The following is a 16205-nucleotide window of genomic DNA, read 5'->3' as shown; positions in this document are numbered from 1 at the left end:
GGGACTCAGAGCCCAAAGTCAGCTTTCTACCTCCATACGACTCCATAGAGCACCGCCCAGGGCGGTACTGATAAGCCTTTTAAGTGGTAGAAAGGATGTGTTGTTGGGGGGGGGGCAGGGAGGGTCCTCAAAGCAGCTTGTAATCATCTCATAGTGAATCTCTACAGCATGGCCTGGTGGGAAGGTTTGTGGGGCCTGGAGCCAGACTGTCCATGTTCAAGTCCTGGCTGAATTCTTAGCTAGTATGAGATTGCGGCCACCCCTACATCATTAATGAATTTGGCAGAGCTAAAATGCATAGCATGAGACCTGGTCTACATTAATGCATTCCGTGTAAACAAAGACTACAGCCTTGTAGTCAGAGGAAATAGCTAAGGACTAGACTGGCCCAGGGTCATCCAGCTAGTTTAGAGGCTATCCAGTTCATCCTGGTTCTCCAACCAATTGTACATCATCATCATTATCACCACCACCATCATCATCACCATCATCATTCATCATTATCAGACTCAAGGTTTATCCATACTGCCCTCGAACTCTCAAGCCTCCTGCCTCAGCCTCCACAAAAGGCTAGGCCTGCAAGCATGCACAACCACGCCCAGCAATTGCCTTCTTTTCATGTAAACTGGGTACACGTAGGCTTGGTTGGAAAAAGGCAGTCAGTGTATATTTGACCAATTTGCTCTGTGAGCAAGTGTTGTTGATCCCCCATCTCCTCCATTTTCAGTGGGGTGCCTGGGTAGCAATAAAGGGGGACTGTCCTGGCCATCTGAGTCAGGAATGTGGCCTCTTCCTTATCCCCAGCTCTAAAAATGGTGTACAGGACACATTCTATTGGCTTGTCCTTTCTCTGGCCAGTCTCTGCCATTCACTGGGAAGGGACAGGTACCCCTGTGCAGGAGCAGTCCTGCCACCCCCCCTCAGCAGCCCTGCCTCCCCCCACAACCACCACTCTGCCCCTGCTGTGCGCTCTGTGTCTAGCTGGTGGAGATCATCCTGTTCTGCCTGCTCCTGTACTTCTACAAGGAGAAGAACGCCAACAACATCATCGTGATTCTCCTCCTGGTGGCCTTACTTGGTAAGCAGGGGACTGGCCCGTGGGGTTTGAGGACAGAAGCTAGCTGCTCAAGGCCAGCTCTGGTGGCCACTCAGAGTGGGGGTTCCTCATTGGGGGAGGAGGGAAGCAGCCACTGCAGGTGGGTAAAATAGACACTGAAGCTCCATTCTGAAAGGAGGAGGGGCACATACAGGCCAAGGAAGTGTGGGCCTGGAAACCACAGGGAGGGAAAGGGGGAACGAGGAGGTAAGGTCAGAGGTCATCTCAAAGATGTGAGCAGAGCTGGCAAGCATGCCTCCTGTACAGTCCCATTGTGGAAGGCTTGCAGACTTTACACTCTCTTTCTTCCCTCATCTTTCCTTTATTTGATTAAAATTTTCATGTTATGTATTTATTTATTTTAGGTGCCAGTCCTGGGGCTTGAACTCAGGGCCTAGGCACTGTCCCTGAGCTTTTTTGCTCAAGGCTAGTGCTCTACCACTTGAGCCACAGCACCACTTCTTTTTCTGTGTATGTGATACTGAGGAATTGAACCCAGGGCTTCATCCACGTGAGGCAAGCACTCTACCACTAAGCCACATTCCCAGCCCTTTAATTAATGAGTAAATTAATTATTTTTTGGTGCCAGTCCTGGAGCTTGAGCTCAGGGCCTGAGTGCTATCTCTGAGCTTTGTTGCTCAAGAATAGTACTCTACCACTTGAGCCACTGCTCTATTTCAGCTTTTTCTTTTTTCCTTTTTTTTCCTGGTGTTTAATTGGAGGTAAGAGTCTCATGGACTTTCCTGTCTAGAAAGGCTTTGAACCACAATGCTCAGATCTCAGCCTCCTGAGTAACGAGGATAACAGGTTTTTTCTTTGTTTTTAGGGAAGATATGCCAAATTATCTCCTGCTGACTCCATTCTCCTCCCGGGGCTCTGTCTCTTTAAGTCAGTCAGATGCCTATTACTGCATACAGACTCACACTATTTTAATTTACTTTTAAAAATAGTTTTATGAGGTAAAATGTAGGTGCCACATACAGTTCAGTGAATTTTGGTATATTCACAGAACTATGCAGCTATCATCGCAATCTAATTTGGAACATTTTTTGTCACCCCAGAAATAGTTCCTCCACAGGTCTCCTTCCTTCTAGACCCACTCACTGAGTGCCCCTAGATTTGCCTTTTTGAACATCTTACAAAAAGTGGAATCACATGGCCTTTGGTGATCAGCTTCTCTCACAGAGTATAATGTTCTTAAACCTGAGTTACTTTTTTTTTTTTTTGGCCAGTAGCCTCAACATCACTTCCAGCCTTTTCTGTGTATGTGGTACTGAGGAATTGAACCCAGGACTTCATGCATGCTAGGCAAGCACTCTACCACTAGGCCACACTCCTGGCCCAAACCTGACTGACTCTTATTCAAAGTAGTTGGAAGAGCAGGGACGAAGGCACCCTCTTCTGAGCAGGAAGACTAGCAGGTGCTGGGGCTGTGGGCCCCACCCTTCTACTTACAAGGACAACCTGTGACGTGGGGCTACTGAGGGCTGGAAACTGTAGTGTAATGGCTTCAGGTCCCAGAAGGTGCCGCCTGGGGGCTGCTGGTGGGAGCAGGAATCAAAGTGATGTGACCAGGGAGAGGGGCTTCTCTGTCTTATACTTGGGGTCATTTCTTTTAGCTCCTACTTGGCAGAGCTAAGGTAGAAGCCATTTATACTCCATGATAGAATAATGTCTCCATGGTAAAGTGAGCAAGGCCATCTACTGCATGTGAGGAAAGAAAACCTCAAAATGTATATCCTTTGAAATTCCACATCCCCAGCCATCTTTCTCAAGTCCTGTGTCACATGACCATCCTTTCGAAATAAATAAGCACATGTCAGTATGTGTGCACCCATAGGGATATGCTGCAAAAATGCTGGAGACTTCTTGGGGTTAAGAAATGTTTTCAGAGCCACGTGCTGGTGGCTCACACCAATAATCCTAGCTACTCAGGAGGCTGAGATCTGAGGATTGCAGTGCAAAGCCAGCCCAGGCAGAAAAGTCAGTGAGACTCTTCTTTCCAATTAACCACCAAAAAGCCTAGAAGTGGAGCTGTGGTTCAAGTGGTAGAGTATCAATACTGAGTGGAAAAAGCCAAGTGAGAGCAAAAGGCCCTGAGTTTAAGCTCCCATACAAAACAAACAAAATATGTTCAGAACTGTACGCCTGCAAGCACTACAAAGCACCAGCTCCTGAGTTCTTCATCTTCATTCACCCTGTGGTGTGGCAGTGATTCCCACGAGGCTTGTGCTTCGTAAAGTCCCCCTTGTCCATCCCAAGAATCTTTTGGCCTCCACCAGGGCACACACCTGCAATCCAGTTTACAGGAATGCACTGAGCATCCACTTGCGGTGGCCTTGACAAGTGACCCTTGCTAGCTGTGGGCATTTTGCTTTCCTGCCTGCTTGAACCATCACAGAAGAAGTAAAAATAGTGTTATCTCCCTGTGTAAATCCCCAGGCTGGCTCAGGGAAGGTTTCCTCCCGTCTCTGACACCAGCTTCCTCAGGGAGATAAAGCAACTCTCAGGGTCTGTTTCCTGGCCTTTCCCAGAGGCTGCCCGTACCTTGTTCTCTATCTGCAGGCTCCATGACAGTGGTGACAGTAAAAGCCGTGGCCGGGATGTTGGTCCTATCCATTCAAGGGAACCTGCAGCTCGACTACCCCATCTTCTACGTGATGTTTGTGTGCATGGTGGCCACCGCCGTCTACCAAGCCGCGTGAGTTGCAAATCCTTTCCCTGAGCGGCTTAGCGCTCTGCCATTCTCCGGGCCCGATTCTGGTTGCTTGTGGAGCAGCAGAGAAGACAGAACTGGCTGATCACTGGGGTTCAGCATCCAGGGTGGAGAGAGGAGTGACTAGGGGGTGAGCTGCTTCAAAGTTGCTCGGCCGCGCCCTGGGGCCGAGTTTTTAGCTTAATGGTAGAGTGCTTGCCTAGCATGCACGAAGACCCTTGTTTGATTCCTCGGTATCACATGCATAGAAAAAAAGCCAGAAATGGTGCTGTGGCTCAAGTGGAGATCTCACAGATTTTTCTTGGCTTGCTTTTTCTTTCCTTGGCTTGCTTCAAACCAGAATCCTCCAGCTTTCAGCTCCTGAGTAGCTAGCCTTGAGAAAGCCCAAGGACTTGAACCTAGGCCCTGAGTTCAAGATCCAGGACTAGCCAAAAATGTTGAGGCCCCAATGGATTTTCTCCCCTTGGCTTTGAAATCTGAGCATGGGCCAGGTGCTAGTAGTCCTTGCTGTAATCTCAGCTACTCCAGAGGCTGAGATCTGGAGATTGTGGTTCGAAGCCAGCTTGACCAAGGAAGTCCAAGAAACTCTTATCTCCAATTAACCAGCAAAAAACCAGAAGTTGAGGTGTGGATCAGGTGGGTAGAGCACTAGCATTAAGGCAAAAAGCTAAGGGACTACCCAAACCCTTGTACTTGGGCAAGGAGGGAATAAAAGTAAAAATTGTATGGTCAGGGGCAGCCTTCCTTCCCAGGGCCTCTAGCAGGCATCTGTCCAGCTCAGTCACTTCCACAGCTTTGCCATGTAAGAGGTACTTGCTATGTGCTCATGAAATCTCTCCCAAATCTCCCCAGCCGAGGAGCACAGGCTCATTTCCCTTGCTGAGCATGATGGAAGAATAAAGCAAGCCAATCCGAGGGCAGGAACTGTGTATGCTCACAAGTGAGCCCAGCACCTGGCTGAGGAGCAGGAGGACAGCAGCCCCTCTGGGAATACTGCCGGTGGCAGTCTGCATATGTACAAAGGACTTGAGTGCGGTGTGAGGCCAAGCCAGCCTGGAAGGTCAGGTGTGGCTGTGGGCTCGAGGCTGGGCTCAGCATCCAGCAAGCTTGGGGTGTGGAGGATCTGAGCTGAAGCTCCTGCGAGGGGCTTATCAGGAGCAATGCTCTCTGCTCATCCAGTCCCCATAGCACCCTGTGGTAGAAGAGGACATTTTCCCCATGGGTGTATATGGGGAACTGAGGCAGAGACAGGGGTTGGGAAGTCACAGAGCTGAAAGTTGAACCTAGGTCTGGCTCCTGACCACACCCCTCTCCCTCTGCCTCCTCATGGCTCCTTTCCGTTTCCTGCTCAGTTCTCACGAGAGTCACAAGTGGCTCAGCATATCCCAGCATGGCTTTTGTGATGATGATTCTTATTATTGCTCTGTGGACTGTTTGTTTATTTATTTATTTGTTTTTGTCTCTGAGTGTGCCAGTACTAAGACTTGAACTCAGAGCTTCATACTTTCACTTGGCATTTTCACTCAAGGCTGGTGCTCCACCACTTGGGCCACATCTCCACTTCTAGCTTTTTATTGGTTAATTGGAGATCTCACAGATTTTTCTTCCTGGGCTTGCCTCAAACCAGAAGCTTCCGGCTCTCAGCCTCCTGAGTAGCTAGGATTACAGGTCTGTGCCACCAGCACCAGTCTTCCTGTTGACTATTATTATTTTCAGTACTGGGACAAAAATGCAGAGCTACTTGGAAACCCCTGCCAAGTGCAAAATTCTGTGCAGAGTACGGGGGCTACTCAGGTGACCAGGGGGCTTGCCTTCTCCTAGAAACTCCTCATCTCCCAGTCATCCATCCTTTGAGGCCCTCGGATCATAGAGTCTCTGTCCTCAAGAGACTTGTGGCCCTGCAGCTGGGGACAGGAGGAGAGGGGACAAAGTCAGCAGCTATGTAGCACCAAGTTGAATGCCACCTGGAGAAGGGGCAAGAGTCTGTTCCCAAATTAGCGTGTCTGTCATGCCTGCAGAGATTAGAAATTATTTTCATTTTCTTTTTCCAATTTTTATTACAGCAATCACATTATTGTTTATCTAGGTAGATCAGGTTTTAAGGAAATAATCACAATGGTAGGTGAGATAGGAATAAAAGAATGTCCTCGAAGTCCGCTGACCCCAGCGCTCTGTTGTATGTTGTAGGTTCTTAAGTCAAGCCTCACAGATGTATGACTCCTCCCTGATCGCCAGTGTGGGCTACATCCTGTCCACCACCGTGGCCATCACAGCTGGTAAGGGTGGCAGGTCACTGGATTTCTGTTTTCAGCTTTAGAATAGGGCCTTATTTCCCAGGTGTGGGTTGGGGTCTGCCTCTGTCATATTCTGCCTGTGGTTCAGGAGAAGATGCAGGACTTAGGCCTAAAAGACTTAGACTTCCATCCTAGCTGTGTGGCTCTGGGAAAGTTACTTCACCTCACTGAACCTTGAGTTCACATTCCTTTGAAGGAGTCATAATACTTCCTAGAATTAGTAATATATACAGTCCAAATGTCCTCTGCTTTGTATGGTTTAGGGATCCTAGGCAAAGTTTCTCCAGCAATTTTGGTCATTGCTGGCCAAATTGGCCAAATGACCCCAAGACATTCTACATCATTGTTTTACATGGAATGTAGGTGAAGCATGAGCCGCTCGCACGTGCTCGCACGTGCTCACGGGTGGTCAGTTGGTCCCCAGCATCCTACTCCATCCCGAGAGTGTTAGTTTTTGTATTTTCATTGTTTTTTTTCCATTTCTGAAATGACTTCAGAGGCCGTAACCCCATCATTATGTTTGCTGCATTTGATTATTTATTTATTCCTTTGTTTATAGAAGCTCGCTATGTTGCCCAGGCTGGACTTGAATTTCTGGGCTCCTGCGAGCCTCCTGTCTTAGCCTCCAGAGTAACTGGAGCTGCAGGCACCTGCTACCTTGATTTTTAAATGACAAGGAATGAAAATCTCCTGAGTACAAGTTTGATCAGAACCCAGGCCTCTCAAGAGGCCTGGCTTGTGCAGCCCAGTGCTCAGGTGGTGGTGTCCCTTTCTCGTCCACATGACAAGGAACAGGAAAACTGAGCCACATGGCCCCCCTGGCTTGTGCTAGGAGCAGCTCAGGGGCTCAGGCAGCTGGAAGCTAGACTAAGTCATGGTCAAGATCCCTGACCAAGAAAGAGCCAGGTCTTGGTGCCTCACACCTGTAATCTTAGCTGCTCAGGAGGCTGAAATCTGAGGATCGAGGTTCAAAGCCAGCCTGGGCAAGAGAGTCCATGAGACTCTTATTTCCAATTAACCATCAGAAAACTGGAAGTGGAACTGTGGCTCAAAGTGGTAGAGCACTAGCTTTGAGCAAAGCAACAGTGTGCAGGCCCTTAGTTCAAGCCCATAATTGACCAAAAATAAAAAAAAAAGATGTAGAGAAGAGGGGCCCGTGATGGTGTGTGAGGAGCCTATCTGTCCCTCCAAATGGCTTTCAGTCTACCCTTCTCATGTTCCCTGTCGCAATACTTTTGGTCAGTGGTTCCCTGGGGAGAGCAGAGTTGAGGCCTGGTGAGACTGGTGAGCCAGTGACCCAGAAACCGCACACCCACCTTTTCTATTCCTTGCTGCGCAGGTGCCATCTTTTATCTGGACTTCATCGGAGAGGATGTGCTGCACATCTGCATGTTTGCCCTGGGGTGAGTGACACCCACTGATGCCTGGTCCAGACGTGAGAGCTGGCAAGGGACTGTGCTGAGACAACCCCCACCATTGCCCTCCCTGTATTGCTGCTGCTGGTGGGGGGGGGGGGTTATCCCCTAGAGGCATTCATTGTGATACCACCTCACATCTCTTTTGAGGCTTATCATTTCTACCTGAGATACTACCACCTTGTAAACACTAAGAAGAGTAATTATATCCCACACGGGAGAAGGAGACCCTATTCCAATCTGCAGTGTGGACATACAAGGAACAGTCTCAGCATGAATGAAAATTTTAAATGAGCGCCTTCTTGATCTCCATTAAATTGACTATAATCAGCCCTACTTATAGTCAAACATACGGAGTGCCACAAAGACACATGGATGAGGTTATTTATGAAGCACTAACTCAGTTGTGTATGTTAACAATTGGCATCAACCTTAATAGAACGCAAATGAGAAATGAAGGCCAGCCTGTAGGTAGTGACAGACCATGTCTAGGATATGTTAAATGAGAATAGTTACAAGCATTTGCTAAAGTGTGGCTGATGCTCTGATCCAGGAAACCCACTTCTGCATTCTTACACAAACGAACTAAGTGTGTGTGCTGACAAGAGGACTCAGCCACAAGTATTTATACTAAACTTATGCCCAAATTTGAAGCAGTCTAAGTATCTACCAATAGGACAGTTTTAAAAATAGAGTGTTCAGACAATGAATTCTGTACAACAGTTAGAATTAATCAGCTACTTAGGCTAGCCTGAACTCCGTGTGAAGACCCTGTCTCTGCAACAGGCACTCATGTAAAATTTAGCTCATAAAAATTTGAGACCAGACAAATCTAACCAGTGATAAAGAATTAGGCAGGTCACCCTCCCAGGGTGGCCTGGAATAAATTAGGACACAACACAGACAATCTTCCAGGAGGTGGTAACAAAAGTGGAAACACAAGCAAAATTTACCCAGCTGTGCACTTAAGATTTTACTTTGAAGTCGGGCATGGTGGCTCATGCCTGTAATCCTAGATAGCTACTCAGGAGGCTAAGATCTGAGGATCAAGGTTCAAAGCCAGCCCAGGCACTAATGACCTTGAGACTCCAATTAATCATTACAAAATGGTAAATGTGTCTGCGGCTCCAGGGGAAGGGTGGTAACTTTGAACTGAAGAACTCAGGGAAAGCATCCAGGCACAGAGTTCAAGCCCCATGACCCACAAAAAAAAAAAAAAAAGATTTTTACTTTGTGGGGCCAGGAGTGTGGCCTAGTGGTAGAGTGTTACCTAGCATGCACAAAGACCCAGGTTCGAATCCTCCATAGGATGTACATAGAAAAAGCCAGAAGTGATGCTGTGGCTCAGGTGATAGAGCCCTAGCCTTAAGAGAGTCCAAGGGTAGTACTCAGGCCCTGAGTTCAAGCCCCACGACTGGCAAAAAACAAACAGATTTTTACTGTGTGTGTGTGTGTGTGTGTGGGTGTGTGTGTATATATGTGTGTGTCCTGACCTTTGAACGCAGGTCCTTGGCACTGTCCCTGAGTTGGTTGCTCAAAGCTAAGCTTTATCACTTGAGCCACCCCTCCACTTCTGACTTTTGTTTTTTTGTTTTTGTTGTTGTTTTTATTTGTTTTCTTTTTATGCTTGTTGGAAATAAGAGTCTCCCAGACTTTTCTGCTTGGGTTGGCTTTGAGATGTTGGGGACTGACTGTGGGGTCAGTGACCGTGATTGTGGGGTCAGTGACCTTGGACCCGCACAATTGAGTACACAAGGAAGTAAGCTCTTATCATGATTTTCTAAGATGCAGCAAAGGTTGAGGACCACCTGGTCAACTTACACAAAAATGAATGTAAACTTGGGGAAAGGAGTCATTTACATTTGTGAATTACAATCCAAACAATAGTAATATACTTACTATGCACCAAGTTTCATTCACCAACCATTCTGATAGGATAAAAATTCCCTTCAGATCTTCAGATCTCAGCCTCCTAAGTAGCTAGGATTATAGGCAGGAGCCACTAGCACCTGGAAATTTATTACATTTTTGAAATTTTCTGCCCAGTCTGGCTTCAAACCTCGATCCTTTGGATCTGAGCCTACTGAGCAGCTAGAATTACAGGAGTGAGCCACCATTACCTGACTTAAAAAAAAGAGTAATTTAAATCAAACATTTTCCAAGATGATGTAGAAAACACTGGCGCAGTAGATATGGAAGCACTCTGAGAGCTTCACCTCAGAATCTAACTCATTCTGCTCACAGGTCTGGGCACTGCAGGCAGGTGGGGCTTGCAGTATCTCAGGGCTACCCCAAACCCTATTTTGTTTGTTTACTTGTTCTTTCCCACCTGTGGCTGAAAATCCCCCTCCCGCTTCCTGGACTTCTTTCTTACCCTCTCTATCCCTTTCTGTATCTCAGGTGTCTCATCGCCTTCCTGGGTGTCTTCCTGATCACACGAAACAGGAAGAAGGCCATTCCATTTGAGCCCTATATTTCCATGGACGCCATGCCAGGTAATGTTAAAACCCCCACATGCCCAGTGGCCCAACTACAGTGATGTCCACTTCTGGTTGTCATGGAGACAGGGGGCGGGTCATGGTGTGGGAAAGATGTGCCTCGCTGCTGTGGTGTGATCTGGTCTCTCTCCCTGTCCTTTTCCTTGTTTTTGAATATCATTGTGTAAAAGAGGAGGCAGTGGCCGAGGCACCTCGGTCGGTTTTGAGCACCTCTTGCCAGTTCCCATGTCTGTCTCAGGATCTTTTTTTTTTCTTTCTTTCTTGCCAATCCTGGGGCTTGAACTCAGGGCCTGAGCACTGTCCTTGGGCTTTTTCCTCAAGGCTAGCATTCTGCCACTTGAGCCACACCACCATTTCTGGCTTTTTCTAAGCATGTGGTACCAAGGAATTAAACCCAGGTCTTTGTGCATGCTAGGCAAGCACTCTACCACTAAGCCAAACTCCCGCCCCTTGTCTCAGGATCTTTTAAAGAACATCCTGGTTCACTGGATGTGCTGTAATTTCCCTGAAGGCTAAGTGGCTGCAAATGGAGAGTTCCATTCATCTGGCACAATGCATGAAATTCAAACAAGATAACTTCACTCCCTGATCCCACCAAGGAAATGGGTTGTTCTAATTATCCAGGAAGCCAAGGGTTCGCACTGAAGAGCATCCACTCAAATGTCCTGAAGCCCCAACAGTAACAGTAATAAAGTAAAGCTGCCTGCCCCAGTGAGATGTGGGACCAGAGACTTGTCCCTCTGGAGAATGCCTGGCCAGCCTGAAAGGAACAAAAATTTCCAGGTTCTGGTGGCTCACATCAGTAATTCTAGCTACTCAGGAGGTTGAAATCTGAAGATTGAAGTTTGAAGCCATCCCAGGCAGGAAAGTCCATGAGACGCATCTCCAGTGAACCACCAGAAAACTGGAGGTAGCACTGTGACTCAAAGTGCTAACCTTAAGCTAAAGAATTCAGTGACAGAGCCCAGGCCTTGAGTTCAAATCGCACAACAGACAATCAATCAATAAAATAGGACACTGATCAGGAAAGGCCAGGCCAGTCCTAGGCAGCAGAGTCTGCCAAGCTCAATTCTACAGGTCACTGGTGATCACCACCTTGCCCATTTTAATGCCAAATTTGTTTTATTTTTAACATGTAAGATGGAATTATCTTCACTGATACTATCCAAAGTTCAAAATACAAATACATGGATGATACAGGACCCAAAATTAGACAAGAGTAGGTCCTGGCTTCAATGGCTTGAGACAAATGTGTCCTTGGTGTAGACCGAGGCGCTCGCCTATTAAATGGCCCCCAAAGTAGTAGCTGCTTGTCCCCTTTTTATAGTATTTCCTCTTCATCTTGTGCCAGTAAGCTATTGTCTGTCCTTACTGCGAGCAGCCTGCCTGAAGTAGCAGCTCCTTAATCTTTTTTATTTGGCCCAATTTATTCAAATGCTGGATAAACCCTACACAGATGGGGCTTGGCCTAGGAGTTCATGCATGGACATTGTAAACATCTAATCTGGCTGCTGAGATACCTTTTCTGCTTACTTCCTTGTTTCTCGGCTGTGTTCCGGATAGATGAGGGCGCTGGATAGCTGAATTCCAGATAGGTGAGGTGTCAACTCTGTGTGTGCAAGTATGTGTACATATATGTGCTTTTGTGTGTGTTTATCAACTGTGTGTATGTGTACAAATATCTGTATATATGTCCACATATATACAGACCTGTTTTCTGGCCAATAGAAGGTAACCTCGGTAATCTTAGACACCAACATGCTGTGGCCTGTTTGTGAGTGTGGCTCTTGGTTTTCTCGTTGTACCTTCGGACCAGTGGGAACGGACATGTAGAAATCTAGAGGCCCTGCCCGGTTGTGGTCAGAACACCTCTGAGTCAATAGGTATCCTGTACTGTGGAAGAGCGTGTGTGGACTTGGAGTTCAGATGACCTGGGTTCAAATCCCAGCTCTGCCACCTGCTCACTGTGCGACCTCCCAAGGCCGCTCATCTTCATCCTAAATTGTAATTCCTTCTTTCAGGGTCATATGTAAAGGTCTCTTGCATAGTGTCTGGGACCTGGTAGATGCCTGGCTAAATCTGATTGCATTTCCTTTTTGCTTAAAACAACAACAACAATAACAACCACTCTGAACATGTCAAACATCTGTTTGACCTGGTGCCAGACAGCACATGCAGAAGAAAACTGTTGGGCACTGAGCTTAGAGCACTTTTGTGGCCCTTTGGTTTCCCTGGTCATGCCTGGACTGGTCAGTGTCTGCCTACATTGGTATCATCATGACCAACCAGTGGCTATTTTTCATGAGGTCTTCAGAGTCCCCAAATTCACACAAAACCATTCAGAGGTTTACATGTGAAACCTCCCAGCCTTCTTATACACAAGCAAGAGAAAAGCCACCTGCTCACCCTTATCTATCTCCAGGAGCTGCCTGGCCCTTGCTGGCTCTGCTGTTCTCCACCAGAATGGAACCATTTCACAGAACCCCAACTGCAAGCGAGGCCACTCTGACTGGAATGGCGCGCCCCACACACAGGACCATTCTGCTATCAAGGCTGAACACAGACCAAACATAAACGTGTCTCAGCCACAAGACAGAGCAGCCACCCCCCATCATGGCTTGTGTGGAGGTGGCTGTTGCTGTTCTAGCCGTAGCTGGAACTCTGTTGAATCTTCTAGGAAAAGAGTTAAGGTACCAACCAACAAGGTTCATTGGCTCATGCCTATAATCATAGCTACTCAGGAAGCTGAGATCTGAGAATCAAGGCTCGAAGCTGGTCTGGTCAGACAAACTAGAGAGACTCATATCTCCGATTAACTACCAAAATCTAAACTGGAAGCCTGGCCTAAGTGGTCAAGTGCCAGCTGTGAACCAAATAGCCAGGTAAGAGTGTAAGGTCCTGGGCCAGGAGTTTGGCCTAGTGGTTAAAGTGCTTGCCTAGCATGCACAAAGACCCGGGTTCGATTCCTCGGTACCACATACATAGAAAAAAGCCAGAAATGGTGCTGAGGCTCAAGTGGTAGGGCTCTAGCCTTGAGAAAAGTCCAAGGACAGGGCTCAGGCCCTGAGCTCAAGCCCAGGACTGGCAAAAAAAAAATAAATAAATAAATAAATAAAGGTTTAAAAAAAAAAAAAAAAAAAAAGAGTGTAAGGTCCTGAGTTCAAGCCCCAGTGCTGGCAGAAAAAAAAAAAAAAAAAGATTCAGGAACAGAATAATCCTCACTTTCTAAATCATCAAATCCAAAGTATAGCCTCACCTCATTGAACCCTCTCCCACATCACAGACCAAGCCCAGATCCTGCCCTGAGTCCTCCTCACACTCGGCATCATGTTCCCTGTGGCTCCAAGGACTTACATTCTTGCAGTGAGTCTGGAACCCTGCTTCTGACAGGCTCTAGAGTATTCTTAGAAATCTTCAGCCAAAGACTTCTGAAAGCAATGACAAAACTTTAGTCATGATCTCTTCCCTCTAGTTTCTTGCATCCACTCCCAAACTCTTGACCACAGACTGTGTGTGTGTGTGTGTGTGTGTGTGTGTGTGTGTGTGAGTGTGTGAGTGTGTTACTAGGGTTTGACCGTGTGTGTATATGTGTGTGTATTACTGGGGTTTCACCGTGTGTGTGTGTGTGTGTGTTACTGGGGTTTGACCTCAGGGCCGCCCCACCCTTTTTAGGCAGGCCTTTTACCACTTAGGCCACACCCCAGTCCAACTATACACTTTTGAACTCAGAAGCCTGGACTATGTCCCTGAGCTTTTTTGATTTGGTTTGGTTTGGTTCTGGTCATAGGATTTGAACTCTGGGCCTGGGCACTGACCCTGAGCTCTTCAGTTCAAGGCTACTGCCCTACCCCTTGAGCCACAGCCCCACTTCCCATTTTCTAGTGATTAATTGGAGATAAGAGTCTCATGTTCTTTAGTGCCCAGGCTGGCTTTGAACCTCAGATCTCAGCCTCCTGAGTAGCAAGGATTACAGGAGTGTGCCACCAGTGATTCGCTCCACAGACACCTACCCTGTGACCTTCAAATGACCACCAGCTTTTTGTGCCACATGGAGGCAAGGGGCCTTCCCCAAATGAATCTTCCAACCCCTTTGCAGCAGGCATGTGATCACAGACTCTGGCATTGGGTCCCAGCTGTTTCTACTGTGTGACCTTGACCGTCTCTGAATCTCTAAGGAGTTTCATTTGGTTGGTTGGTATGGAGTAGGCTTCGTTTTGTTAGTGTTAGTGTTGATGGGGATGGAACCCGGGGCCAGGTACATGTAGGCAAGTGCTCTGCCACTGGGCTACATTCCCAGCCCTTTTGAATCTATTTTATTTCATTTTCATTTCAATCCTGGGGCTTGAACTTAGGGCATAGGCCCTATCCCTGACTTTTACTCAAGGCTTTGGTATCTACCACTTGAGCCACAGTTCCACTTGCAACTTTTTGGTAGTTAATTGGGGGTGAGAGTGTCACAGACTTTTGTGGCTTTGAGTTATAATCCTCAGATCTCAGCCTTCGGAGTAGTTAGGATTTTCCAGGAATGAGCCACTAGCTCCTAGTTCTGAATCTGTTTTCTTAACCAGGAAACAGGGCTGGTAGTGAAAGGTTTAGCTTGGGGATTGAGGGCAAGTATGTAAAGAGGCATTCTAGTTAAGTCTAGGGGCTACAGAGTCCAAGCTTCCAGAAGCAGATCCCTGGCACAGTCAGTGCTGGGGGATATCAGCTATGTTACCCTCCAGCTGCCTTAATTTCCTCCAGTGATCGCATGAGCAAGATCACACCTCACCCAAGGGTGGACCAGGGATGTTGTTGATATAGATCAAGCCCTCCTGCTAAACATCTTGCAAAAGTTAGCCTCCTCCTTCCACAGCACAAGTCTTCCAGATCCTGAGTTACTCCACAGTAAAGCGTTGGCATCTACCACATCCCAAAGCACAGTGCCCCTTCCATTCTACCCAGGGGTCCAACCATATATTCCCATTTCATTCTGGCTGGTCTGCGTGCCTATCTCCTAGAGATGTACCCCTGTTGCTTAGCAACTGTAAAATGTCTAGGAAATAGTTATCAATGTTCTCTTTTCAATCTGAAGCATCCAGGAAATTTGACAGTGCACGTGATCAGCCCCCGAGCTCTGACTGGTGCGTGACAAAACAGAGGAAAGTGTAGCCTCTTGGCTCCCTTAGCAGGTAATGACCCGTTGGGAAATGGATTTCATTTCAGGTATGCAAAGCATGCACGACAAAGGGATGACCGTCCAGCCTGAACTCAAAGCTTCTTTTTCCTATGGGGCCCTGGAAAACAACGACAGCATTTCTGAGATCTATGCTCCTGCCACCCTGCCAGTCATGCAAGAAGAACATGGCTCCAGAAGCACCCCCGTTCCTTACCGGGTCCTGGAGCACACCAAGAAGGAGTGAACCACCACCACCCCAGCTCACCTTCTCTTGGTTTCTAACTGGGTGGGCCAGCCCAGCAGTGGGTCTCCCCTTTATTCTTGACCTTTAAAAACTCGCCTTTCAAGTCTTAGGTTTTTAAACCAAGAACTCTGCGGAAGGAGGGCTTAGGAAATCTTTGTCCCTGGCAAAAGATGTGTTCAGTTGGTCTTAGAAATTTCAAATGGGGAGGCGAAAGGCAGTCTGAAAGTGGCAGCCTCAGCCTGGTTCCAGACCCGATGGGATTTGAAGCTGTGTGCTTGCTGAGATTGCTGAGCCTCCCCAGGCAGTGACCAAAGCCTTGAGAGCTGAGGCCAGGTGGAGAGCCTTCCACTCCAGAGGAAGGCTACAAGCCTCCACCACTGTCTTCCTCCGCCTCACGTGCATGCCTATCTCTACCCTTGTCAACTACGATCCCATGTTCACGGTGTCTTTACTGCCCCCTTCGCGTGGCACAGTGGAACAACCCTGAGTGGGACCGGCAATCTTTGCCGCTTGGCAGTGAGCATCTGCCTCCTAAGGAAGACATGTGCAGTGTGCTTATATGGGTTCTACCTTGAAAACTAACTTGGCTCCAGCCCTGTGAGAATCACTTGATTGCTCCCCTCGCCCAAGGGAAGTTAGGAAAAGAGAAGAATAAAAGAGGGAGGAGCAAGGAGCCAAGGCCTTTTCCCTCTTGTCCATTTTTCTATGAGGGTCTCCCTCATGCTGACCTGGACCTCTCTATGTAGCCTAAGTCGGCCTCAAACTTACAAATCCTCCTGTCTCA

At 47.6% G+C, this 16205-nt stretch overlaps 1 protein-coding gene across 3 annotated transcripts in view; it reads left to right on the top strand.

Moving 5' to 3' along the window:
- Nipal3 (NIPA like domain containing 3) overlaps nucleotides 1–15911 on the top strand; it is a 33415-nt gene extending 17504 nt beyond the window's left edge. For 2 of the 3 annotated variants that reach the window (XM_090335552.1, XM_090335554.1), the window contains 6 exons: nucleotides 982–1078; nucleotides 3662–3797; nucleotides 6000–6088; nucleotides 7446–7509; nucleotides 9922–10016; nucleotides 15225–15911. In XM_090335552.1, the coding sequence (XP_090191678.1) occupies nucleotides 982–1078; nucleotides 3662–3797; nucleotides 6000–6088; nucleotides 7446–7509; nucleotides 9922–10016; nucleotides 15225–15421 (678 nt within the window). In that variant the 3' untranslated portion in view covers nucleotides 15422–15911. Of the gene's footprint in view, nucleotides 1–981; nucleotides 1079–3661; nucleotides 3798–5999; nucleotides 6089–7445; nucleotides 7510–9921; nucleotides 10017–11582; nucleotides 11615–15224 lie in introns of all 3 variants that reach the window. The other variant, XM_090335553.1, reaches the window with a different exon arrangement.
- The last annotated feature ends 294 nt before the right edge of the window (nucleotides 15912–16205 follow it).

Source organism: Megascapheus bottae, chromosome 6 (genome assembly GCF_031878675.1).
Source record: "Megascapheus bottae isolate mThoBot1 chromosome 6, mThoBot2.hap1, whole genome shotgun sequence".
NCBI classification, from domain to species: Eukaryota; Metazoa; Chordata; class Mammalia; order Rodentia; family Geomyidae; genus Megascapheus; species Megascapheus bottae.
The sequence above is the reverse complement of the archived record's forward strand: the minus strand, read 5'-3'. Positions and strand labels throughout refer to the sequence as shown.